This window comes from Cottoperca gobio, unplaced genomic scaffold, assembly GCF_900634415.1.
Source record: "Cottoperca gobio unplaced genomic scaffold, fCotGob3.1 fCotGob3_30arrow_ctg1, whole genome shotgun sequence".
NCBI classification, from domain to species: Eukaryota; Metazoa; Chordata; class Actinopteri; order Perciformes; family Bovichtidae; genus Cottoperca; species Cottoperca gobio.
Window position 1 is genome coordinate 1,059,177 of NW_021166920.1, and position 26,062 is coordinate 1,085,238.

The window sequence follows — 26,062 nt, forward strand, 5'->3', positions numbered from 1 at the left end:
CGTGTGTGGAGCAGTTTATAGAAGCTCTGCAGTGTTAACTTCTCTTTTTTGGTCAGTTTTTACAGGGCAGCCAATCAGACGCAGCTGCCACAAAGTAACAGCCTAAAGATAGAAGTATCGGTCCTGTTCTAAGGAAGGAAGGTGAGCTTCATGCAGCTTCATTAATGTTGAACATAAGCTAAAGACAAGTCTACTCATGCTAAGTTGATTCATTTACTTTGTTTAATCCCCTAAACTTACTAGATGGATGACATTTATATTTGTATACTCTAAAACATAATAATATAATGTGATACTTGATATACAAGTTAACGGTGAGCAGAGAGGGATCCGACCCGCTGGCCCTGTTTTAATGTTTATTCTGAAGGAACGAATGATCTACTAAATGTGCCGTCAGGCTTCAACTCACCTCCTCTGAGGTTCTGTGGGGCAGCGGGCCGTTGCTCTTGTTCTCTGGTGCCACGAGGGCAGGGACTGAGTCAGGGCTGCATTTGTTTCTGGGACGAACGGCGGTCCATTCCTCCTCTTCCTCTTTCAGTTCCTCCTCACTGTCACTCTCTGAACCCGCTCCAGCCGCTTCCTCTTCCTGTTAAGAGTGAAAATCATGATTACAAAATCAGCCCAGAGGAAGAGCTCACATACGGGAGTTTACTGAGGTATTGTGTAACACAAAGGCAAAAGCTATCAGCAGAAGTGCGTTGAGCAATGCATTTAAAATATAACATCTATTGGACGATCAGGATTGCGTGGATAAAAGGTCATAGAGTTACTTCCTGTTGGATTTGGTTCAGGAACCTTTTTTACTCAAAACATGAATTACAGAAAATTGATCTGTGCAACAATTTAATGGAAACATTATTATGGAATTTGAAATATATATATATATATATAAGCAGACATCAAACACATGCACATCCGGGCATGTGTGTACACGTGCATGAGTGGATACACATGGACAGAAAGATGTAGGCTCCTTTGTTCTCACCTGCTCCGAAGCGTCCTCCATCCTGTCCCCTTTCTCCAGTTTCTTCCGTTCTTTCTGCCTCTGAAAGGAGAGCATGTACATGGTGGCTGTGGGATGGTACAGAGACATGTATGGACACGAGTGTAGAAGTCAGGTGTGTCGTAACAAGTGAGAACACAGAAGAGTTAAGAAGAAGGGTGTGGTATGTTTGGAAACAAGGGAGCAGGTAAATACAGTAACGACTGTGAAATAGGAGTGAAGACAGGTGACATGAGTAAACAAGGGTATGGTGGAGGAATGTAGGAGACGCATTCATTTCAGTTACTAAAACTAATCATAAACAATAAAGACATGAGCTGCAGCGTGCATGTTTAAGCTTACGTTTAGTTACTCGTGGATGTGGTGCACGTTAAAGCAGGACTGTACTGTAAAGGTAGCCTGATGTGTGATGTGACAATATGGAGACAAAACGTAATTATTCTTTTAAATATGGCGTATTATTTCAGGGCAGTTGTTAGGGTATCTTCTGTTTTTTAATTTAAATGTTTTAGTGCCAATCCATTTGTACGGGTGCTGTACATAATATAATATAATATAATGTTTATTAGTTTTGGTAGTCATGTCAGTAATGTCAGGCGGATTCTTGTCACTCACTTTCCTTTTAGCTCTCCTCCTCTCGGCTCTCCTTCTTGTTCGCTCTTCATCATCCAAACCCTCCTCACTGTTCAGCATCGCCTGCATGAGACGCACACACACACACACACACACACACAGCTTTTGAGACCAGTATATCTTGGGGGGATATATTTTTACTTTGTTTGTCTGGAGTTGATCTATGTTTTTGCAGAACCCTAGAAGTACATTTAGTCATTTTCTACTAATAATCCACTTCATTTTTCATACATAAGTGCAACATAGTATTTCTACAACAGAGTGCAAACTAATCTATAATATATATATATATATATATATATATATATATATATATATATATATATATATATATATATATATATATATATATATATATAATATATATTACAGTAATCTTTCAGTCTACCTGTGATGAGCCTTGGTCTTTTCTTCTGTCTGTCAGGTCAGGAGATCCATTCTGAACCTCCATCTCCTCCTCACATGGCCCTCCTGAAGACACACAAACATTTATTTATATTTTTTGTATATTTATTTATTTTATATATATATATATATATATATATATATATATATATATATATAGTTATACAAATATCATCCAGAGATGTGTTTAATGCAGCATAATAAGAGTTACATCCTAATAGAACACCGTTGTGAGTTCAATACCAGGCTGCCACTCTGGATAAGACCGTCTGCTAAATGACTAATAATAATAATAATAATAATAATGATAATAATAATAATAATAATAATAATAATAATAATAATAATAATAATGATAATAATAATAATGATAATAATAATAATGATAATGATAATGATAATAATAATAATAATGATAATGATAATGATAATAATGATATAATAATAATAATAATGATAATGATAATAATGATAATAATAATAATAATAATAATAATAATAATAATAATAATAATAATAATGATAATAATGATAATGATAATGATAATAATAATAATAATGATAATGATAATAATGATAATAATAATGATAATAATAATGGTAATTCTGCACAATCTTCACAGCACTTTGATAATGAAGAAGCCAATACGAGTAAAATATGTTTTAATGCTGTAATTTCACTGAAATTTGAGATCCGTCAATAAGGAATGTATTCTTAAAAGTGATTAATTCTTCCAAAGAATATTCAAGATGCAAATTATAAAAGGCCAATTTGAATTGTTAACAAGTATCAACACTATGCAATCTCATAAATCTGACAAAACCAGTTTTTGGTGCATGTTAATATGGCACCAGGCAGGCGTGTGGCTTGTAAAGAGTCCTCCTCCCTCCCCCTCATGCCACACTAGGAGGTCACCAGAAATATCGAAGGGGCCCCTGGACAGAAATAGTGTTCAGGTACCCAGAAGCATTCTAAAAATATTTTACTCTCTCACTCATATTTAAATATCAACAGAACCATGTTATCCCACTGGGTCGTCACATTTACCAGCTACGGTATCAGAACTTGGATGGTAGTAAACTTTCACTTTGAGCTCACTTTGCTGAAGCAGATCAGTTGCTCATAGCAGCAGCAGCAGCCGCCTGTTTCCCTTGCAGTATTTGACTCTCCGCCGTCTATTTACAGGGCCATCAGTTAACAAGCATGGAGGACGACTTTGGAGGCTTTAGATCCTGGCAGGATTTCCTTTTCATGCAAGAAAAAGCAGCTTAGCATTTCTTAATGGACATACGAGCAAAGAGCAAAGGGCCTAAGATTTGTTTGTAGAATTAAATGATCACATGTAAGCATAAATGAATGCATCTATACGCCCAATGAGGTTTTGTGGGGGCTGCGTGCTTCCAAAGCAGCTTCATTTTGAAACAATCCTCTGCCAGTAATCTGTGCTCGCTCTTCAAAATCATCCAGTTGACAAGTTCCAGGCCTGCGTGGCTGTTACTCTGGACGCTGAGAAGGCTTTTGACAGTTTCGAGTGGTCTTATCTGTTCTGGGCCTTGGCTAAGTTTGGGTTTGGCTCTTCTTGTATCAATTGGGTCAACATGCTTTATAAATTTAAAAAACTCAAGCCAGAATTATCGCCAATGGACAAAAGTCAACTGCTTTCCCCCTGAGTAGCTCCAGCAGACCCGTCGCTTGTCTCTCTCTCGTATTAGCAACTAAGCTTTTGGCAATTAGTCTTCTATCTGATGATATAATTCTTTATATGAAGAAAGCTCTCCATATGCATTTCCATTTCTCTATTATTCAGATGAACTTTCGGCCCTCAGGTCTTCTTCTACTTCCAGGAATCAGCACCTCACTACAACCCTTGGTGTGCGTTACACACTCTCTTGGATGCTTATGAGGTCATCTCAGGATATAAAGTAACTTTTCCTTTTTTCTAATTTTGCATCAACAAACTCGCACATTTAGATATCTTGGAATAATAGGGGCGGCTGTGGCTCTGGGGGGGGGTCGAGCGGTCGTCCACTAACCTGGCCCCTGCGTCCTACATGTTGAAGTGTCCTTGGGCAACATACTGAACCTAAACTTAAAACGTTTCTCCAAACCTCTTAATAAAAACTAACTCTCCCATATCTGGGCTACAGGTTGCATCTCTGTAAACTGCACATTCTCAAGCCAACACTCTTTTCGCTCAAACACAAGATGTTGACAAATGAAATGCGAGGGGAGAAAACTCTGTCTCGGAATAGTTCCTCGTCTGTTCAGAAACCTTTGGAATGAGCAGAAACTGAATCTGTTTGGCATTAACAGCCACAACACCACCTGGAACCACCTGGAACCACCTGGAACCACCTGGAACCACCTGGAACCACCTGAAACCACCTGAAACCACCTGCCGCACAGAAAGAGCAAAAGCCAGTGAAAAGCAGGACTAACTAAAGACAAGCAGGGAGGATGTTTGTGGGGCGATAACACGCTTGTCTTGGACAACCATCCACATTTAGTCAATGTGAAATTATAGGTTTAAATAGGAAACTCCTTCAGGATGTTTGGAGATCTTGAGCACAGCTCCCACTAATGAAATGGCTATTGGAAATGTGAATGTGCATAACTTTAACATTGAGGGGGGGGGTGAGAGGGATGTCAAACAAGAAGTCTGATCAGGTAGAGAAAACCTGTTGAACACCAATCTGCACTCTGACTTGATTAAGACACTTGAACTACCTGCATAGTTTTCATTTGCAGATTCTAAAATGGTTTCACTTTAAAGCTCAACAGCAGGCAGTTGTTTTAGCGTGTTAGTGTAATAATGCCATTTCAAGGTTACAACACGTAACGTAAAGGAAGCCTTTGTTTCAGTTTTCATTCTGCAAACACAAGAAGACAAAAGAAACAAGGTGGGTTTTATTATTGTGCGTTAATCATGTGACTTTGAAAGCTGGAGCGTGCACCGACTGTGTGTGACTCATCTTAAAACTTTCCCTTCTCTGTGAAGATTATTCTCATCCACTCGGGGAGTAGAAGGCGACACTAAGTCATCCTCTGTCGTCTGGCCATCAGATTAACTCGTCATGGTGTGAACAACGCCATGAGAGTTAAATACCTGAGACTCCCTCTTGGGTGAACATGTTCAAGTCCAAGTGGATTGTTTTGTCTTGACAAACTGTTTCTGTTATTTTCTATTTCTCTATTTGACTTTTGTGTCTAACTTCATGAAGTCCGGTCACACAGCTTTGGGATCAGCTGACCGTACATGTTCTGGTCAATTCCAGTCTTCACTTCACTTCACTTCAGTTTGCGCCAACTACAGAAAACTCACATTTGTTTGCAGAGGGAATCCGTTTAGAATTCACTTTGCGTTCATCGTGTGAATGTGACGGAAACCTGCACGTACGCTCACTCAACATGTCTGAGGGAACTATGTACTTACTCCAAGTCTTTCTTACGTTACAGTCGCACAGCCAAGCACTCTATAACAGTATCACCGCCAAAGATATTCGATTACGTAACATATTGTTTTGATTTGATTGCACATCAGCCCACAGCCACCGAGTTGTTTCCACGTGTTCTCCACATGCATCACAAAGTGATTTGCGATGTGAGTTAATACATAATTGGCAAATTGTCAACAGACTTGCGTTCTTTGAAATTACTACCGTTTACTTGTGCAATGGACTCCGTCTGACGTTGCAGTAAAAAAGGAGCCGTTTTATCTGAACTACAAACATGTTGAAGGAAGTTGAGGGTTACACCGACCACGCGTCACTGTTTGATATGAAAGCACCTGTGCTGAAATCTGGTTCTCAAGGCTGCCGGGCGGCCATGGCGGTTTCCTCCCCTCTTTTAAACACACACACACACACACACACACACACACACACACACACACGATGTGTTATGTGTTTTTTCCACATGGAGATAAACATTAAAAAACACACAAGTTTCCAGAATAATTATATTCTCGAATAGAAGTTATTTTAATCATGGCGTTCAGCACAATAGACTACTTACCTTAAGTAGCATTTACTTTCACTTTAGTACTTAAATAAAAATACGTTTCGAGTGAGATTCAGATTTTGTAAACAATATAATCAAAATAAAATGAACCACAAGTCTAAACAACCTTTATATTATTCTTATTATGTATTCCTCGTCTGCTGTAACTTGTGTCACTGAGTGCTGAATCTGTTAACGCTGGGATAATAATAATGTGTGTGTGAAAAGGGGCCAAGTTAACTGTTAGCTAAGAAGTGAAAAGCCCGTTAGAGTTTACGCAACACACTCAAAGTGTCCGGGGCATTTCATAAAACGTTCTGAAGTCTGTTGCTTCCCTTTTTGCAACAAGTTCCTTCACCGTGGAGCCGGTTGCAATCTCTCCTACAAGTCAGCCGTGCTGGTTGCTGATGTGATAGAAATAAAATGTCTATCACACACAAAACAAAAGGTAATTTGATTGTTATTCGTATAAACTAAGACAAGAGCATTACATTCAACAGGGTGCGGTTGTCTCTCTGTCATTCTTTCTTTAGCTAAATCATTTCAAGGAACAGGAAACCCAGAGCTCATGAGTGTGTGTAGTGAACACTGTATCGCCTGCCCCTCCTTTCGCATATTCACCGAACAGACACACACAAGAGTGAAGGGCTCTCCCTCTGACTCATCAACATATACTTCCTCTGTGCTGGCACAAAACAAACCACACCGTGGTGAGGTCACATGCAGAGGTCCACTTCTACTAAATGTTATTTTGACTTGCTTCTGATTCACTTCACATTCGCTTTAAAAAGCACTTTGAGTCATGAGAGGTGAGCGGTGTCATCAGTCAGAGCTGAATTAATTGTGATTACTGATATGATTAATAGCTTTAAGCTTTGTCAGGGATTTCATTGTATCAGTGTGTTAAATACAGAAGACTTTGGCATTTGTAAGTGTGTTGTTGTTTCGTGAAGGAATGTTTTGTTAACTATCACGTCTATGTTACGTCATAATGAAGAGCATCAGATAGGGTTCAAAGTCCTGCACAAAGCCAGCGTTCTTTTCTTTCTTTAAACAAAAGTGCAGAAGTAAGCAGAGGAAGTGTCTGCCAAGTGAGGAGTATGATGTACCAGAGCGAGACGTTCCAAGGACAAGAAGTACGATGAACACGGTAGGACTGATTGGATACAAACCTAATTTAAGTCAGGAAGAAATGAATGACAGGAAGAGGAGATTGTGTTTACGATGTAGGCGTTTGTCTAAACACAAATGTCTCCTGCTGCCATGGCCATGCTGCAGGCACCACAGTTCAACATTTGACTAATGATGCTTTTTCTTTTTTACTAATAAGAGTGTTTGCATGATTTTTAAAGGGTTGAGACCTGCAGGTTTGTGTGCTTGATGGTGTTGATCAGACTTCTTCTGCACTGACATGGTAAGATGTAATTAAATAGGTGTATTAGTCGGGACGTTAGTATTCAACAAAGCTATTTAGTGTGAGTGTGATTGTGTATTACATTAAAATGTTATCTCTCTTCAGAAAAGAAAGGTACCTTTGGTTTTAAATCAGCTCTGCTGGATAAAAGTCAGACTCTCACAGTACTTTACTGTTCACAAAGTCTACAAGCATTATCGTGGACATGAATAATGTCAAGGTTAGGTTCTTCGTCATCATAAAATATCAAAAAGTGGACACGGTGTTCTCATGTGCTCGTCCTGTGGGAATGGTTATGTTCCCGCAGCTGAAAGTTAAGGTTGTTGAGCAAAGATAATAACTGGAAACATTTTCATGCTAAATTCACTGTGTGAGATAGCAACTCTTCATCAAATGATTCATGTTTTATTTCATTAAAGTGAAATGTTAGTTGTTTCAGGGAAGATAAACGTTCATAACAACATTGTTTCTTATGAGAGTAGCTTTTCACAGGTTGCAGCCAAGGATCATATCCGAAATGTCTTTCCCAACACTCATGTTGAGATACCAACAAAGCTTCATTCAACCTCTGCTGCATGAAAGAGTTATTTTCTATCAGATTTGACCGTATGAGAGACTTTGAGCTGCAACTGTGGTCAAACCAGTTCCTGTACATTCTTGTGGCGTAGCGACAACTCATTTGCCAGTCAAATGTTTTTGGTTGGGTTTATGACATGATGCCAGCCGAGTCTAAATATATCAAACATCAACACAAGTGGATCAAATGGATTCTTTTGTGGGGAAGTATCAATTTAAAGAACTGCAATGACAGAACTAAATATGCAGCAAGGTGATGCTGAACTTATGAAAAGGTCTTTAGTCTTTAGTAGTAACAGGTCTTTTTCCTTTTCCAGTGTATGTTAGTGCTGCCCGCCATGACTGGGGTAAGGGCTTACTATAGGGTAACGTCAGGTTGTAGTTTGGCATTGCAGAGATAACGAGTTGGGGTTAGGGTAATTCTGGGTTGAATTTAAGAATGGTGGCTGCTTGGGGTTTGTGCTAATGTCAGTGATGGAAGGTAGAGATGGGAAAGAGTCCCACGTCCATGACTCGCAAGCGTGGAAGTCACTGGACATGGTTATACAACTGCAAAATTGGCCGTTATGTTAATTATGCAAAAATAACTTGACAAATCGCACGGCTTTAATGAGCTCTGGGGTGAAAGTGAAGCTCTGGTGACATTCACACACTCACACACTCACACAGCATGGGCAAACACAAGCATCCTTTCATTGTGGATCACTGTGTGTTGGAGTCACACAAACAATGCATTTACTTTCACACTTATAAACACTTATTAAAAAACAAAAATATGGGTATTAAAAAAACTAAAGTCTGACATTCATCCAGAATTAACGTTAACTTTCGTTTCCCTATAAATATAGTTCAAACGTTACAAAATAAGGGAAAAAGTAAAATAATGATAACAAAAAAAAAGACAATTTCTGTAAGGCTAATTAGGCAAGAATAAAAACAATAAAAACCCTTAGAATGAATTAGAAAGTGTAATTTAATATAATTATGCACTCACGCAGATAATTGCGCTGTATTTAGCCGTTAGCTAAAGTTCCAGTGTCCATTAGCAAACACAATATAACGCACTGTAAACATGTATTTACCCATTTCACACATGTATGTTCACCCATTTGTCCAATAATATTTAGAGGCTGTAATGTGAAATGTATTGTTCAGTACGGGTTTGAATTTAAAAGGATCAATCACAGCTAAACTCCACATAACCTGTGGCACTATTTTATCTGCCCGAGAAAACTAAAGTTGTCAACGGCAGCCCGTTTTACTCACCGCCTCCTAAACCCAGCAACCGGCAGATATCCCGGGTGAACTTCATCAGCTTTCACCGTCCGACATCACCGACACACACCGTAAATACAATATAAACTACCGACGGGAAGTCTTCTGTCTTCATTTACCGCTGACACCTCTCCGGAGAGGCTACCGGTTCATGTGAAATTATGCCCGTTGATCCTCCTCCGCCTGTCCCGTCACAACTCTCAAGCTAAACCCCGTCACGACGAACACCACTTCCGGTTGGCACTTGCAACAATAAAACAATGACGGGCAGAATTTGAAGACGACTTCCGGATACAACAATCAAAATAAAAGGATGGACATTAGCCTTCTGGTTATAACTCTTATTATGGTTTATAATCAGATTTTTTAGGATTTAGGGATTAAATGTAGTTCGAAACATAATCCCCCATTAAATATCTCTTTTCTAAATTAAAGATGTTCCTGTTCTCCTGTGTGTTTCATTGATTAATTTCTCTACTGCCCTTTTATTGTGTTTATTAAACACGTGGCAATTTATTACTATACTGTTACTGAACTAAAACTATATTTTAGACTTTTTTTAATTAGTATTTTATTTAGTTTTATTCCATTTTTAATCTATTGCACTTTTGCATTATTGGTAACACTTTTATCAATTCCATAGTTTGCTATCAGATCCTAGAAAGGAGCGGATATGCAACTGAAAATTCTTTGGAAGATTCTGGATAAAACCACAGTATGTGATTTGGTTTTTATTTGAGGGAGACAGTGTTCAGATGGTACACTTCAAATGTATTAATTCCAATTAATTTGTCAGTGTGTAGAAGCATGTAAATGACATGCAACATGTTAAATATGCCTGTGTCTACAAGCAAGCATACTATTTAACAAATATGACACAGAAACATTCCAATCATTTACAATAATAATACGTTATTTTGTTCAAGGACATTCTTTTACAATCCAAAAGGCCTATAAAAGCAACTGTTTCAGAACTTTCTTTCTATTGTCCCAAAAGGGAACAATCCTCCAGTCTAGCCAAGAAATGAGAAATATCCTGAGAACCACAGACTGTAAGCCATCTGGTATTTCCTGGCAAGTTGACCCACTTAAAACTGGAGAGCTCTCTGGTCTGGATGGAATGAATATTTGTGGGTACAGATAAGATGAATTGCAGGAAACTGCACAAGGAATGTAGACTGCACATTCGCCACTGGGTGGTTCAACAAAGAGGCCATCTTTGCATGTGTTAAAGGGAATATCCACATTCTGGTCGGTGTTTACATTCCACTGCCGGCCAACGTGCAGGATGCGCAGCACGTGCTCGCCGATCAGATCCTGAATGTGGAGCGGACATACCCGGACTCCTTAGTTATTGTCCTCGGGGACTTTAACAAAGGAAAACTCAACCACAAACTCCCCAAATATAAACAGTTTGTTAAATGTCCGAGCAGAGAGGGGAATATTTTGGATCACTGTTACACCACAGTCAGCGGTGCTTATCATGCCGTCCCCTGTGCTGCACTTGGTCACTCTGACCACGTCATGGTCCACCTCATTCCTGCATACAGGCAGAAACTGAAGCTCTGTAAACCTGTTGTGAGGACATCAAAGAAGTGGACCAGTGAGGCTGTGGAGGATCTCCAGGCATGTCTGGACTGTACTGACTGGGATGTTTTTAGGTTTGCTACCAACAGTCTGGATGAGTACACAGAGGCTGTGACGTCATACATCAGCTTCTGTGAGGACAGCTGTGTACCATCACGCACCAGGGTGAGTTACAACAATGACAAACCCTGGTTCACAGCCAAACTCAGGCAGTTACGGTTGGAAAAGGAGGACGCATTCAAGAGTGGGGACAGCGAAAGGTTTATAGAGTCAAAGTACAAGTTCAGCAAGGCGGTGAGAGAAGCTAAACGACAGTACTCTGAGAAACTTCAACAGCAGTTCTCAGCCAATGACTCTGCCACTGTCTGGAGAGGGCTGAGGCAGATCACCAACTATAAGCCTAGAGCCCCCCACCCCATTAGTGATTCGCGCCTCGCCAATGAACTGAATGAGTTCTACTGTCGCTTTGAAAGACAATGGGACAGACCTGACACCATCCCCCGCGACACTCTTCATCAGCTCCGTCCCAGGAGCCCCATCTCCCCCACCTCAGCAGAGGCCTTAGCCTCTCCACTACTGCCCACCTCAGCAACCCCCTCCCCCCTACTTCCACAGTGACACCTCTCTCCATTCTTAAGAGGGACGTCAACACCCTATTCAAGAGGCAGAAACCCCGCAAAGCAGCCGGACCTGACTGTCTCTCCCTCCACTTTGAAGCATTGTGCTGATCAGATGTCTCCAGTGTTCAGACATGTTTAACACCTCACTGGAGACATGCCACGTGCCAGCATGCTTCAAGGCCTCCACCATCATCCCCGTCCCCAAAAAAACAAGGATCACAGGACTAAATGACTACCGCCGCCCTGACCTCTGTAGTAATGAAGTCCTTTGAGTCCTTGTCCTGTCCCACCTCAAATCCATCACAGACCCACTCCTGGACCCCCTGCAGTTCGCCTACAGAGCCAACAGGTCTGTAGGCGATACTGTCAACATGGCCCTCCACTACATTCTCCAGCACCTGGACTCCGCAGGAACCTACGCCAGGATCCTGTTTGTGGACTTCAGCTCTGCCTTCAACACCATCATCCCAGCTCTGCTACAAGACAAGCTCTGCCAGCTGAGCGTGCCTGACGCCACCTGCAGGTGGATCACGGACTTCCTGTCGGACAGGAGACAGCACGTGAAGCTGGGGAAACATGTCTCTGACTTCAGGACCATCAGCACCGGATCCCCCCAGGGCTGCGTTCTTTCTCCTCTGCTCTTCTCCCTGTACACCAACAGCTGCACCTCCAGTCACTGGTCCGTCGAGCTCCTGACGTTCGCGGACGACAGCACCCTCATCGGACTCATCTCTGGCGGGCATCAGTGGGAGATTGAACGACTGGTGACCTGGTGCAGTATGAACCACTTGGAGCTCAACGCTCTAAAGACAGTGGAGATGATAGAGGACTTCAGGAAGAGCCCAGCCACACCGGCCCCAATCATCCTGTGTGACTCCCCTGTGGACACAGTGGAGTCCTTATGCTTTCTGGGCACCATCATCGCCCAGGACCTGAAGTGGGAGCTGAACACCAGCTCCCTCATCAAGAAGGCACAGCAGAGGATGTACTTCCTGCGTCAGCTGAGGAAATTCAACCTGCCAAAGATGATGATGGTGCACTTCTACTCTGCCATCATCGAGTCCATCCTCACCTCCTCCATCACCATCTGGTACGCTGCTGCCGCTGACCGGGACAAGGTCAGCGTCTCATTCGCTCTGCAGACAAGGTGATCAGCTGCAATCTGCCATCCCTCCAGGACCTGTACGACTCCAGGACCTTCACGCCTCCAGGACCTGCACGACTCCAGGACCTGCACGCCTCCAGGACCTGCACGACTCCAGGACCTGCACAACTCCAGGACCTGCACGCCTCCAGGACCTGCACGACTCCAGGACCTGCACGCCTCCAGGACCTGCACGACTCCAGGACCTGCACGACTCCAGGACCTGCACGCCTCCAGGACCTGCACGCCTCCAGGACCTGCACGACTCCAGGACCTGCACGCCTCCAGGACCTTCATGCCTCCAGGACCTGCACGACTCCAGGACCTGCACGACTCCAGGACCTGCACGCCTCCAGGACCTGCACGCCTCCAGGACCTGCACGACTCCAGGACCTGCACGCCTCCAGGACCTGCACGACTCCAGGACCTGCACAACTCCAGGACCTGCACGCCTCCAGGACCTTCATGCCTCCAGGACCTGCACGACTCCAGGACCTGCACGACTCCAGGACCTGCACGACTCCAGGACCTGCACGCCTCCAGGACCTGCACGCCTCCAGGACCTGCACGACTCCAGGACCTGCACGCCTCCAGGACCTTCATGCCTCCAGGACCCGGAAGCATGCAAAGTGTGCACACTTTGTTCTTTCCAGGCAATAACATAATCTAGTTTAGAGCAGCACACACAGCTGGTGCGTTGGAAATCAACTGCTGTGTCTTGAACTACATCTTTGTTCAATGTAGTTTTGGATATACAATTAAAAACTAAAACTGTAATATTATGTCTGAGATATTAATCTTCATCCTACCACCTGGGGTCCCGCAGACCCCAGGGCTATACTTCTCCGTCATATCTCACAGGCGCTTTATTCTATCATTCAAATACTTTGTCAATCAATGATTTCATATAATTGTTTTCTGTTTTAATTAGTGCTTTTTAAAAATACCTAAAAGTATACCAATGGGGATTGGATTGCAGTTTATGCAGTTTAATAACATATAATAGATGTATAACATGTTTGCCATGAGTTATAATTTAAAGTATCACAGAGGGGGTGGGGTCACTGTCGGTCATTTTAAAAGGTGACAGACGCAGATTTCCTCTGTTTCACACAAAATGCAAATTAACAATAACTTTCCTAAAACAATAATAATCATTTTTTCTTCAGATGACATTAATTACATAATTTATAATATTTTTTGAAAATAAATAAGTTAGCATTTTGCTGTGATGGTTGTTCCTTACAGTAGTTTGTTCTTGTGTTTATGACCCAGCTGGTGGACCTTGTGTGTTACACACGTTGGTAGAATGAGGGTTAAACACTTCTGGGTTTCTGCAGAGTCGTATTTTTAAAATGTTATATTTGTCAAGACTTTAAATTGTCACAACAGAGAACATTTTAATGCCACATGAAGCCAGCGGTTACACAACCACTAAATATACAACGCACTGACGGGAACTATAGAGATACTGAGTCACAGCAGGGGGCAGCGGTGTGAACTGCTGATGAACTACAGATCAGTCAAAGAACATTCCTCAGTTGATTGATCAGCACATGTGTCTTTACTGTAAACAAGCAATAAACTGATCTGAATCCGTTCTTTCCTTTGATCTTTGTCTATATATATATATACAGTCGCTCCTCTGAGCAGCACACAGCAGTCTAACAAGCTTACGTGTGTGAGTTTGATCATCTTTTGTATGTATAACTCGGCTCCTTCTTGGAAGAATATTGATTAAAACTCTTATTTGATTTTGATCCTGACTTTGTGAGTTTCTTTAAGGATAGTTTTCAACAGTATGTAACTGTAAAACCAAGCTGATCCTGTTGATCGGGGAAACTGTGTCAGTTTATCACTAATTAAAACGTTAAACAGTGCGAGTGAAGCACTACAGATAATAACTCAATCAGGTGCGTTATGAATTTGAAAGCTCCTAAAAATGCAAAATGTTCTGTAAATCCGAGTCTCCAAAAGTGTTTAGAATCTATTCAGACATTATTATGACTTACACTCAAGCAGTGTCAGCTGAGAACCATTTTTATGACAAACACATGATTGACTTCACTGTAGTGGCAGTGTGTGAGAACAGAAACGCAGAATACGTGTTTGTTGACACCCACTGCACATTTATTCACAGTCTTGTCTGTCAAAGGCTTCGATGTATTGGTATAAATCAATATCTTCATGTGTTAAGAGGAAGAAACGGTTATTTAAAATGTTTTAATTAGCGTTTAACGATGCAGTCTCTGGATGTGTGCATGCGTGTGTGTAGGTTTCTATTCCAAACAATTATTTCATAACTATAAAGTTGTTTTGTATTGTGGAAGTTGTTTGTTTGTTTGTAGATTTGATAACTTGGGTCAACATATTTACTGCTGACAAAAACTAAGTAAGGTTATGAAGAGATAATAATTAATTTGGTCACGTTATAAACTGCAGGTGTGTGTTTTAAATAGAAATATATTTGTCCTGCTGAGGAAATGAATCACAGATGACAGATCCACATTTTTGGGATGAAGATGAAAAACACACACACTCGCCTGCAACCTGCTGGCACAAACATCCGTCCAATCCCTCTCACTGTAATACCAACAGACAGCCGGCTGAACCAATCAGAACCCGCTGTCTCCTGGCTCTGGACCAATCACGTGTCGCTTTGGCTTAACTGGGCGGAAACATTACGGAAGCGACTGGCTGGGTCAGCAGCCATTGATGCGCTTTATTTCCAAGAGGACAAACCAGATTAATTCTTCTATATTCGCTGTTTCCTGTGACTGGAGCCATGGTTTCTCACTCTCTCGCCCTGCCGATGATCTGCTTCACCACGTTATGGGGGCTGGTGGGCGTCGTGGCTCCGTTTCTAGTCCCCAAAGGACCCAACCGGGGGTAGGTGATCGAGCTGCCGATAATTCGCTGCAATTAAATCCAATTAATCGGCGTTTTCTTGCATTTCATACACTAACATTTCATTTCAGATAGCAAGCTTTCCTTTTTTTTTACTATTCAAAATCGATGTTTACTGTTTGCACAGCATCTTTACAAATAGACGAACGTGCTCGTGCTCATGTGATGGAGGCCCTGCGCGTCATCCTGCGTCCATCCCAGCATCCTCTCCATCCATCCTCCACCCCGACCCGCAGTAAGGTTAAAGGGTCAACACAGTGATAGATGAGCATCATTGGGGTCAAATATGTGACGTTATGTTTGGTCTTCATATTGAAGGAGTCCAAACGATTGATCCAGTCACTTGATGAAGACCAGCGATGCTGAAGCCGTGACTGGTTCACAGGCTGCGTGCAAACTAAAAAGTCATTTGACTTAATGATTGAATCAGAAACGCTTCAGCAGTTCCCAAGTACACCAATTAGGACATATTGGTACATTTCTCCTTCTGCAAGTCTTTGTTTTGTGACATAGTGAGACATATTGTATATGTTACTGCATTTATCTTGATGTTACATTATATTTGAAGTTCGGGAACAATTGGGAGATAGAAAAGGTGATATGGACGCATGGCGTGTGTGTTTGCACCTTATTGTTAACCAGAGATATTCACAACACAGTTAACCTGTTTACGTCCCTGCCATTATCTACTGTATTTGGTTTTACAGCTTTATTGATAATCTTTATTAAAACATTTATTCTCACTCTATACAGAAGTTGCTCTCTGACCTACTTTGCACGGCACTTGCTGCAAATCCATTTCCCTGTGGATAACTAAAGTTTTGTATCGTGATTAGTGCTGGAAGTTTTCAGATCCTTTACTTTAGTAAAAGTACGAATACGTCACTGTTGGTAGTTTAATGTACACATCAGATTCTATGAGATCATCATGTTTGTCTCCAGCTTTGTGACGATGCTTTTTCCAGCTGATCAAGAGGCTTTTTAAAGACTTAATGATTAGTAATCTTCTCAACACATAAAGCCTTCATCCTTCACTTCATCACAAACATGCACTCGTGTGGAGAGACGTGGTTCACACTGCAGCACGGCTGAAGCATGAAGTACAAGGACCTTGACTGTGCAGCGCAGTCCTTCACGTTCACTGAGTTACATTTCATCATTGATTGAGATATAGTCAGTTATGTGCTAATTCTATAAATCAGACAGACAGAAGGATGATGAAGGCATGTTCTTTTAATTAAGCTGCGTCATCACTTTCATGCAACAATTTTCAAAATGCAATATTTTCACATTAATAACGAAATGTACCGTTTGAATCATAGTATAAGCTGATAAAAGTTGCTGCATTGCTACTTTAAAGGAAGTGTGGGACATGTAGGTTAAACTGATACTGCAGTACGTATCCAAAAACAAAAAGGTAAAAGTTTCTCTTTACATCCCTCTGACCTAAAACTATGTTTTAATTATTGTCTCATGTTTGGACAAACCTTGGTCCACCTGATGAGCACTGTATCTGAATATGAAAATGTCCTGACGAGCGCTGCAGACATGTCACCTGCTTCTGTTTTCCTTCTCAGCGTGATTGTCACCAGTCTCATCCTCACAGCCGTCTGCTGCTACTTGTTGTGAGTACAAACTCCTCTTCTTCTTTGGTGTGAAGCTGCTGTCACTGCATGTTGATGTGACTTCCTGCAGCTCTGATTACAACTGCATAATGAAACTTTAAAGCACGAGTGTTTCCTGTAACGCACCTCTACGAAGGACCAGTGAGTGTGTCTTCAGCTAAAGTTTGCTGGTGTTTTCCCAGTTCTCTCTAATAAGATCTCCCAGGGAGGCTGTGAGCGTACAGTCGTCACACACGACGTAGCAAAGTGTCCCACTCTTGAAACTTGGCAGTTGTACGTCTGTGATTACGCACGACAGAAATGGGAAGTGAAGATCAATGAAAGCAGGGAAATGATCCTTTAACAACGGAGACGTCACAAAACGATCGTAAGGGGTTTCTTGCAAGAGAGCGTGCAGCTGAGAGAAGAAGAGACTCGAGCGAAACAGCAACCGCTGACTATCAGCAAGAATTCAAACTGGGCATGCATGAAGCTCTTTCCAACGGCACAAGTGGATCCTACCAGGAGAATCCAAATAAAGTGAAACAAGATATTAGGCTCAAGGAGAGACTAAACCAAGCAGCAGCTCTCCTGCTCCGAGGGAAGCAACCAGAAAGTGACAGATCTGCAAGAGAACTGTCAGATTGCAACACTTCTGATGATTGTGTTTGTGTTCTGACACAACAACGACACAGAGGTGCATCACCAGGAATGTACCTGCCGTTTGAAATTGAAGAAATGATCCTAAAAACAGCCAGAAGAAAGATGTACTTCAGCCGAGGCGATGGAGTAACAGCATGTAGGATCCTCACTCTGCCACTAGAGGGAGCCGCTGCAGGGGACTCACCATCAGGCTGCAGGAGTCACTCTTTATAAATCAGCACGATCAATGACATGTTAATGAGCTGATTGGAAGCAGAAGGAGAAGGAAGGAATATATAATGTGGATGAACTGATTGGTTTATTGTGCAGAATGTGTCATTGAAGGGATTACTTCCATCTGGAGAACTGTGATTAGTTAGGACTTGATCATATCGATGAATATGACCTTCAACTGTTAATGTTTAGCTCTGTAAGCATAGGCTGTGCTTCTTTTGCACATTCAAAATAAAATAGGCCTAGACCTTTGTGTTAACATCATTTATGATGTTATTAATGCGTGTGTTGTAGTGTTTCACGTTAAGGAAATAGAAAGATCGTGTTCATCCTTTCACCAAGCTTCGGAAACATCACCTCCTTGTTGGACGCAACAATCAGGTCAAACCCAGTGAAGCCATCTTCCCTGATTACGCAGCACTAGCATTTAGCCTGCTGAGCTTGCACAAAGTAGAATTCAGCACCTTACCATCAGATTTGCATCCATTCACAAACCAACCACAGTGCTGCAAATGACACCTTATTAAAGTGCTCCTGTAAATACTAAGTGGTACGATCATGTCAGGTTAGCATGTGAGACGCTAGCAGCTACTAGTATCAATCAAACACTACAGTTAGCTTCTCTACACGTGTAATAATGGACGGTACTTTCACTTTGACATTCTTCTTCTCTTAGGAGCATTATCACCACCAAGCAGAGTTCCCTCCTTCCATCACGACTCGGAGGAAAACTAAATCCTCTTCATTAACTCAGTTTATTTAGATACTCAAACAAGGCTTTATGTTTTCCTTCGTCAATCCCACATCAGCACAGAACAGCTGTTATGAAGGGTAATGCCACTGAATCACATGACACACGTGAAGGAAGGGTCCTTTGTAGATCCTTCCGAGCTTGGCCCCGTCATAGGCCAACAATGAGGCTGGCTTAAGGTCCTGTAGCTCTTTACGGCTCTAATAGCGTCTGGAAGTCCAGTGAGCATGAAATGCACATTTTGGGATATTTTCGCTGTTTGCGCTACAAGAAGGAAGTTCTGTGAGCAGGAGCATTCAAAGCCCCGCGTGATGTGTGTGTGAACAGGAGGGATGGACGGGTCAGCCTGCAGGTTAACTCATCAGCAGCTGCGCAGGCGATCGTGTTGGATTAATAAGGTGATACAATAGTGATCACATTCACTCGGAGCGCAGCTTTGAGGAAATTGAAAGTGGAGTCTCTTGTGGCCTCGGCCTCTTTGAACCTGTTGCTAAGCTGTTTGCTGTGGTTTGCTTTACACTCGTAGTGTTTGTTACAGTAATGTGAGAGTGTTGCTCTGAAGGTGCAGCAACACTCTCCCTATGAAGAGATACATTATACATTGTTCCCGTGTAACATAAGAGTTCTCTTTGCTCTCTTTACTCAGCTGGTTGGTCGCCATCCTGGCTCAAACCAACCCTCTGTTCGGCCCTCAGCTGAAGAATGAAACCATCTGGTATCTGCGCTACTTCTGGGAGTAAAGGAGGTGAGTGGACCAGACGTGAAGGTTCAACCTGTGAGCTACATGTAAACAAAGCCACATGTTATTAATGCTTTGTGTGTTGTTTTATATATTGCTATCAACCAGTTACTGACCAGAAACATTCCTTCAGATGGGCCGGTAAGAACTAAAGAATAAAAATGCATATTTATCACATTTATTCATTTTTATACCGACTGTATGAAGCACTCAAACCAGGTCAACTCAGACAATCTGGCTGTTTGTGGTTCTACAGAAGAAAAGCAATAAGTGTAATATATATATTAAGTATATATATATATATATATATATATTATGGCTCATCTAAGTCTCAGAAACTTATTCTAATTGCCAATTTATGCAAATGTAGTCAATTAAACTAAGATAAACCAGTCATTTAATCAACACCAGATCTATACTTTGAATTATAATGAATAAAGAAAGCCACATTATGCTACTTATGTAAGTGAAACTCTGGAGTCTGTATCTGTATTTCACCAGGTGTACGGAGGCATGTCCTGATTGGGCCTTTAAGACGAGAGTCTTAATGCTAATTGCTGTTTCACTGCTTTCTAATGTTACTCCAGTTTCCATAAAAACACACAAAGCTTAAAGAAGATACAAAAGGAGGCAAAATAATGAGGAGAAGATGTTCCCTTCCCCTCAGGCTGCGTAATGTCCTCGCCTGTCTCAGGCTGCAGGACTCACTGAACAGGGACAGCAGTCAGCTCTGCAGATCACTGAGCTGCTCCTGATGTTCACCAACTGCACAGAAATATTAATAAAAATGATCTTTTGTCTCTCGTTTACTAACCCCGGGTTACTTTGCATTCTCTCCGAGGGAGCGAAGAATCAGCAAACAGAGAAACGTCTTGATGAATTAAAGTGAATGTGTTTAGCAGCAGCAGTTCCTTCACACACATGCTGACACCAGACTCCTGCAGACACTTTGGACTGAGCGGCGCGTGAAGAGCATAATACTTCTGAATAGTATGTTTGGGGTTTTAAGGATCTAAAGGTGCAGACACAACAAACTGTTGACTGTTGCGTCGCCTCACGTGAATCTGGGAACACGTCGCAAAGACTACAGCTGATCACCAACTAGCACGTGCGTTCTGCGCCTGCGCGAGAGGAAACTTGACACCAGCAGGCGGCGGGAGACTGCTCGTCTTCAGCTGGAAGATAAACCAACAAGCTGCTGTTAAGAAGTGTTTCCACAACTCTGCTGAACACTTTGTTGCAGTGACGTGAAGTTATCCATAAACACGCGCGTGAAGCTTCACAGGTTTGTTTTCCTCACGTCCGCTTCTGATTCGCTTAAACTGAACAGCCAATCAGAGCGGTTCATTCTGCAGAGAGTCTCCGGACAGAGGGGGCAGATTGTGAAGCCAATGTGTCATGTTTGATATCGGTCTATATAAGTACAATTGATTTGAAATGAGTAAAGAATAGATGCTCCCTCTCATTCTGTGTTCAGATCTGCGGCTCCATTTACTTCAATTCATCGAGACTGTTTTCTGGTTGTTTTGGATTATTCGTTCCTCGTGGAGGCAGCAGAGAAAGTGTTCTTTAGGAATGGAAGAAGCACGAGGGAGAAACTGACAGATGTATAGATTCAGATGTGGGAGAATATTCCTTTAAGAGAATTACTCGCGCTGACATCTGTCTGTTCTCTGTTCCAGGATTGTGTGACGGGACGTCTCATCACTCCTGTCCTGTGGTTGGCTGGACTTTATTTCAACACACACACACACACACACACACACACACACACACACACACACACACACAGACACACACACACAGTTTTATTTACAGCCTTTGGAAATATTTACAACTATGTACAGTACCTGGAATTAAGATTTAGTGTATTAATACGATGCACGCAGTTTGAAGTTGTGATTTAGTGAATGGCAGGTTTTGTGAACAAATGTAAAATGAGGAAAGCATTAAGTGTTGTTATTTTGTTAAGAATGATTTCCAGTGAAACTCCGTCTGTTAGGACTCGATGTTAATACTCTCTGAAATGTGCAATCTTTAGTTTACTTTGTGTTTGTTTACATTTCTTTTTTTTAGTCGCTGCCATCAGGGAACATGAACTTCTAAGTATGTGTATTTATTTGGCCGGCGGACACTAGTGTAAGCGCGTTGTGATTACCTCAGTGTCCACACGGTCTTGTTATATAACTGTTATTATCTGTGATGTAATGGTGTGTGTGTGTGTGTGTGTGTGTGTGTGTGTGTGTGTGTGTGTGTGTGTGTGTGTGTGTGTGTGAAGAATTCATTACTGTGAGTGCTTGGAACGCCGCCATGAGAATCTCCCAAAACCATAAAAGTGAAGAGCGATTCCCTCCACTTTAGAGCACTTCAGCATGAAGCCCCCTCCCACACTCCTCCTGCTCCACACCGCGGAGGTCCTAGTTGCCATGGTGATCTCATCGCCCAATTCAGTCTCTTTCCACTCGACCCCTTTTGATGAAATCCTGCCCGTTCTCGCCTGCTTCTGTGCAGATGTACTGTAGGGCCATGTTTTGGGATTGTAGCTGCAGATAGATTTGGTGATAATATCACACCATCTTTATGAACACGTGAACAACCTTTATTTAAATCCTCCTGAAAGTTGGAAATGCTCTGATGGTCGAATCCGGGTTTGTTTTCAAGCAGCAGTTGATGTGAATGAGCGGCGGGTTGAAGGAACACGCTCGTACACTTGCTCCACGGGCCCGCGGATGCACACTCATGCATATTTTTACACTCTTTTTGGCTTTGTGCGCCACTGAGCAAGTCCTGCCTCCAGTTCTCTTCATACGTCCATGCGACACTATACCAAGTCACATGATCACCCACTGATGTCCAATCACGCGCTCGCGTTTCTTGCCTCATATAGGAGCCTGAACTTTCCCAGATCCAAACAGTTAACTGATGATTTCAAGTTCACAAATGTAACTCTGTCGTGATGCAGCGGAAGGCGGCGTCTGTGGTTCTTGGGTACACGTGTACATAACTTGGCTTTAAAAAGGTTACCTCTTTTATCATTTCTAACATTTGCTATGAATAAGAAGCTGGCACACCTGCCTCCTCCTGATTGCTCCAAGAGTCTGGGCCGCGAGCCACGACCACAACTACGTCTCCCCCTTCCACTCCCCTTTTCTAACCCTGAGAACCACTACCTCCCTGAACACTGTCCATCCCCGTCCTCCTCGAAAACCACTTTGCTTCAGCCAAAAAGAATCAAAATCAATATACAGCTACTTTTTAGAAAGACCAAATTGCGTTGTATCTTTTCCTCCAGCCCTCTTTGGTAGTTGTGGTGGTGGCACGCAGCTAAAAGTGGATATACAGCCGTGTACTGTACAGTCAGCTACACACACACCAGGAAGCTGAGGCGTTCTGCCAGAATGCTGGTGTTTAGTTTGCAATTTCAAGTGAACCAGAGCTTGTAAACAAAAGCGGACTCACAAGTAGCTCAGTCGTTGGACAGAGTTTTGGTAACCTGCCAAGTTGGAGATGTTGTCAGAGAGTCGACACAAATGTGACACCAGCTCCTGTAACTGTAGTGGTGTGTTGAGGTCTCCGGTTCATACGGTCGAGAGCACGTGAAGAAAAAGCAGAATATGAGTCCAGACTCTCCTGTTGAGTTTACCAACCATCAGCTGTCAGATGTGCCCAGAAGCCCTTGTGTTTTGGGTTTGTTACATTCCCAATCCCACTCATAGCGCAGCGTGATAGTTAGCTGCGAAAGGACAGAGTCGCATTCTCAGTGTCAGCGAATCATCGACAACAAAGAACGTTGTTCTCCCCCGGACAACAAAGTGAGCCGAAGACGTGAACACGGCACCCCCCCACGTCACGCTGGGTGTGAACTGACCTCACACAGGATTTTCTTTTGTTGGCTTCTTATCTGTTAAATATTGCTGGCAACATAGATGGAGCTAGGATGTGTGTGTGTGTGTGTGTGTGTGTGTGTGTGTGTGTGTGTGTGTGTGTGTGTGTGTGTGTGTGTGTGAGTAACATGAGCTTCTGTATGTGACCTTGTATTAGTGTGAAGTAAATGCTTCTATGTGAGTGGACTTGTATGTGAAAACACCCAATTAAAAAATGTCTCATACGATCCTGTTGCTCTGTTGACATTGTGCACATTCCTCCCGAGCAGAAAGCATGTTGTGAATGAAACGCCGGACACACCCATCGACTCTGATTCCAATGGAAACGCTTTGTGGGCAAAACCGTTTGACTCGAGGATCGAGATTCTCTGCGGGACTCAGCATTTCACAAATACCTAAACTTTATCCTCGTACCAACTGAATCTTATCTCACAAGGATACAATAACAAGTCCACCAACACGCACATCTTTTCATTCCAAACATGTGGTTTATTGGAGGTTAACTATCACCTAGAGTCCTGTGAACATTGTTTGTGCAGAAGAGAAGAATAAATACGATGCATGTAGCTGAAGGACGGAGGCAGTTTGTCAGAGTTATCTTGACATCAAGGACATGGCCGTCTCCCTCACGCAAGATTCTCACATAACAGACACACACGTGCATGATTCACACACTCGTTTCACTCATCTATCACACGCACTCGTTCTTGCTGAAAGAGACTGCAACGCTTTGCAACATGGACCTTAAAATACACATCTGCAGGAGGGAAAGTGTTTGACATCTTTAATTCAGGAACGAGCGGTCGGAAGATATTCTCTCCATACATTTAGTTTTTATGGGAAAACTGTAGGAGTCGTACATGAGGAATAAGATAACCTGCTGTTGTTGTCTGGAACTGATGCTGGTGAATCTGCTAATATAGCTGATCATTTGGGGAAATATTCATCAATACATTTGATTCAGTGTTTCTTCTAGAAGAAATCTGAATTTAAACCATCACATAACACAAGTTCGTCACTGAAACTGTTTGGTGCTTTTAAATGAAGAACTGATTTGCACACAGGTGATGAATGAAGATTGCAATCAGAAATCTATTGCAGGATGTTTACAATACACTTCTCTGTGATGTAGATGGGCAGCACTCACCTACTGGTATCTAATATGTAACACAGTCATTGATGCAAAGCACCTGAAAATAGGTCAAGATCATTTTTGTCCAATTGCAAAGCTGCAGACCAAGTGGCAACCTCCAGTACTGAAAATCCAAAAAGCTGCAGTGCCTCAGATGACCTGTTGAAGCTCTAAAGATCCCCATTAACCCTCATGTTAAAATGCCTCAACTTTACAGCAGAATAAACATGTTTACAGCAGAATAAACACGTTTACTGCAGAATAAACACGTTTACTGAAGAATAAACATGTTTACAGCGGAATAAACACGTTTAAAGCAGAATAAACACGTTTACAGCAGAATAAACACGTTTACAGCAGAATAAACACGTTTATATCAGAATAAACACGTTTACAGCAGAATAAACACGTTTACATCGGAATGAACACGTTTACAGCGGAATAAACACGTTTACATCGGAATAAACACGTTTAAAGCAGAATAAACATGTTTACATCAGAATAAAAACGTTTAAAGCAGAATAAACACGTTTACATCGGAATAAACACGTTTACATCGGAATAAACACGTTTACAGCACGTTTACAGCAGAATAAACACGTTTAAAGCAGAATAAACACGTTTACATCAGAATAAACACGTTTACAGCAGAATAAACAAGTTTACAGCAGAATAAACACGTTTACATCGGAATAAACACGTTAACATCGGAATAAACACGGTTACAGCAGAATAAACACGTTTACAGCAGAATAAACACGTTTAAAGCAGAATAAACACGTTTACTGCCGAATAAACACGTTTAAAGCGGAATAAACACATTTACAGCGGAATAAACACGTTTACATCGGAATAAACACGTTTAAAGCGGAATAAGCACATTTACAGTGGAATAAACACGTTTACAGCAGAATAAACATGTTTAAAGCAGAATAAACACGTTTACATCAGAATAAACACGTGTTTACATCGGAATAAACACGTTTACATCGGAATAAACAGGTTTACAGCGGAATAAACACGTTTACATCAGAATAAACACGTTTACATCAGAATAAACACGTTTACTGCCGAATAAACACGTTTAAAGCGGAATAAACACGTTTACAGCGGAATAAACACGTTTACATCGGAATAAACACGTTTACATCGGAATAAACAAGTTTACATCGGAATAAGCACGTTTACAGTGGAATAAACACGTTTACAGCAGAATAAACATGTTTAAAGCAGAATAAACACGTTTACATCAGAATAAACACGTGTTTACATCGGAATAAACACGTTTACATCGGAATAAACAGGTTTAAAGCAGAATAAACACGTTTACAGCGGAATAAACACGTTTACAGCGGAATAAACACGTTTAAAGCGGAATAAGCACGTTTACAGCGGAATAAACACGTTTACAGCAGAATAAACATGTTTAAAGCAGAATAAACACGTTTACATCAGAATAAACACGTGTTTACATCGGAATAAACATGTTTACATCGGAATAAACACGTTTAC

At 41.8% G+C, this 26,062-nt stretch overlaps 2 protein-coding genes and 1 long non-coding RNA gene across 5 annotated transcripts in view; 2 read left to right on the forward strand and 1 right to left on the reverse strand.

The window, feature by feature from the left end:
* The window catches only part of LOC115005479 (hsp70-Hsp90 organizing protein 3-like), a 20,229-nt gene extending 10,724 nt beyond the window's left edge, over positions 1-9,505 (reverse strand). For 2 of the 3 annotated variants that reach the window (XR_003831953.1, XM_029427307.1), the window contains exons 1-5: positions 9,298-9,505; positions 2,025-2,107; positions 1,619-1,699; positions 986-1,045; positions 410-586 (exon numbers count right to left, since the gene is read on the reverse strand). Coding sequence is in view for 2 of the 3 variants with exons in the window: in XM_029427307.1 (XP_029283167.1) it covers positions 410-586; positions 986-1,045; positions 1,619-1,699; positions 2,025-2,107; positions 9,298-9,343 (447 nt within the window). In the remaining variant the exon portion in view is untranslated. Of the gene's footprint in view, positions 1-409; positions 587-985; positions 1,072-1,618; positions 1,700-2,024; positions 2,108-9,297 lie in introns of those variants that run through there. The other variant, XM_029427309.1, reaches the window with a different exon arrangement.
* On the forward strand, positions 6,743-10,700 carry LOC115005480 (uncharacterized). Its single transcript, XR_003831954.1, has 3 exons — positions 6,743-6,850; positions 7,102-7,191; positions 10,304-10,700. It is a non-coding gene; the product is annotated as an uncharacterized LOC115005480 (long non-coding RNA).
* Positions 10,701-15,319: 4,619 nt separating this feature from the next.
* atpv0e2 (ATPase H+ transporting V0 subunit e2) lies at positions 15,320-23,645 on the forward strand. Its single transcript, XM_029427354.1, has 4 exons — positions 15,320-15,546; positions 17,142-17,189; positions 19,442-19,540; positions 21,217-23,645. The coding sequence occupies exons 1-3, from the start codon at positions 15,443-15,445 to the stop codon at positions 19,533-19,535; spliced, it is 246 nt and encodes an 81-aa protein (XP_029283214.1). The 5' UTR covers positions 15,320-15,442; the 3' UTR covers positions 19,536-19,540; positions 21,217-23,645.
* Positions 23,646-26,062: the final 2,417 nt, after the last annotated feature.

Bases quoted from the DNA above. Each gene is read 5' to 3' on its own strand.
- atpv0e2 (XM_029427354.1), top strand. From the start codon at position 15,443: ATGGTTTCTCACTCTCTCGCCCTGCCGATGATCTGCTTCACCACGTTA. The intron at 15,547-17,141 runs GTAGGTGATCGA...TTTCCTTCTCAG, and splicing joins CCCAAAGGACCCAACCGGGG to CGTGATTGTCACCAGTCTCA. The intron at 17,190-19,441 runs GTGAGTACAAAC...CTCTTTACTCAG, and splicing joins GCCGTCTGCTGCTACTTGTT to CTGGTTGGTCGCCATCCTGG.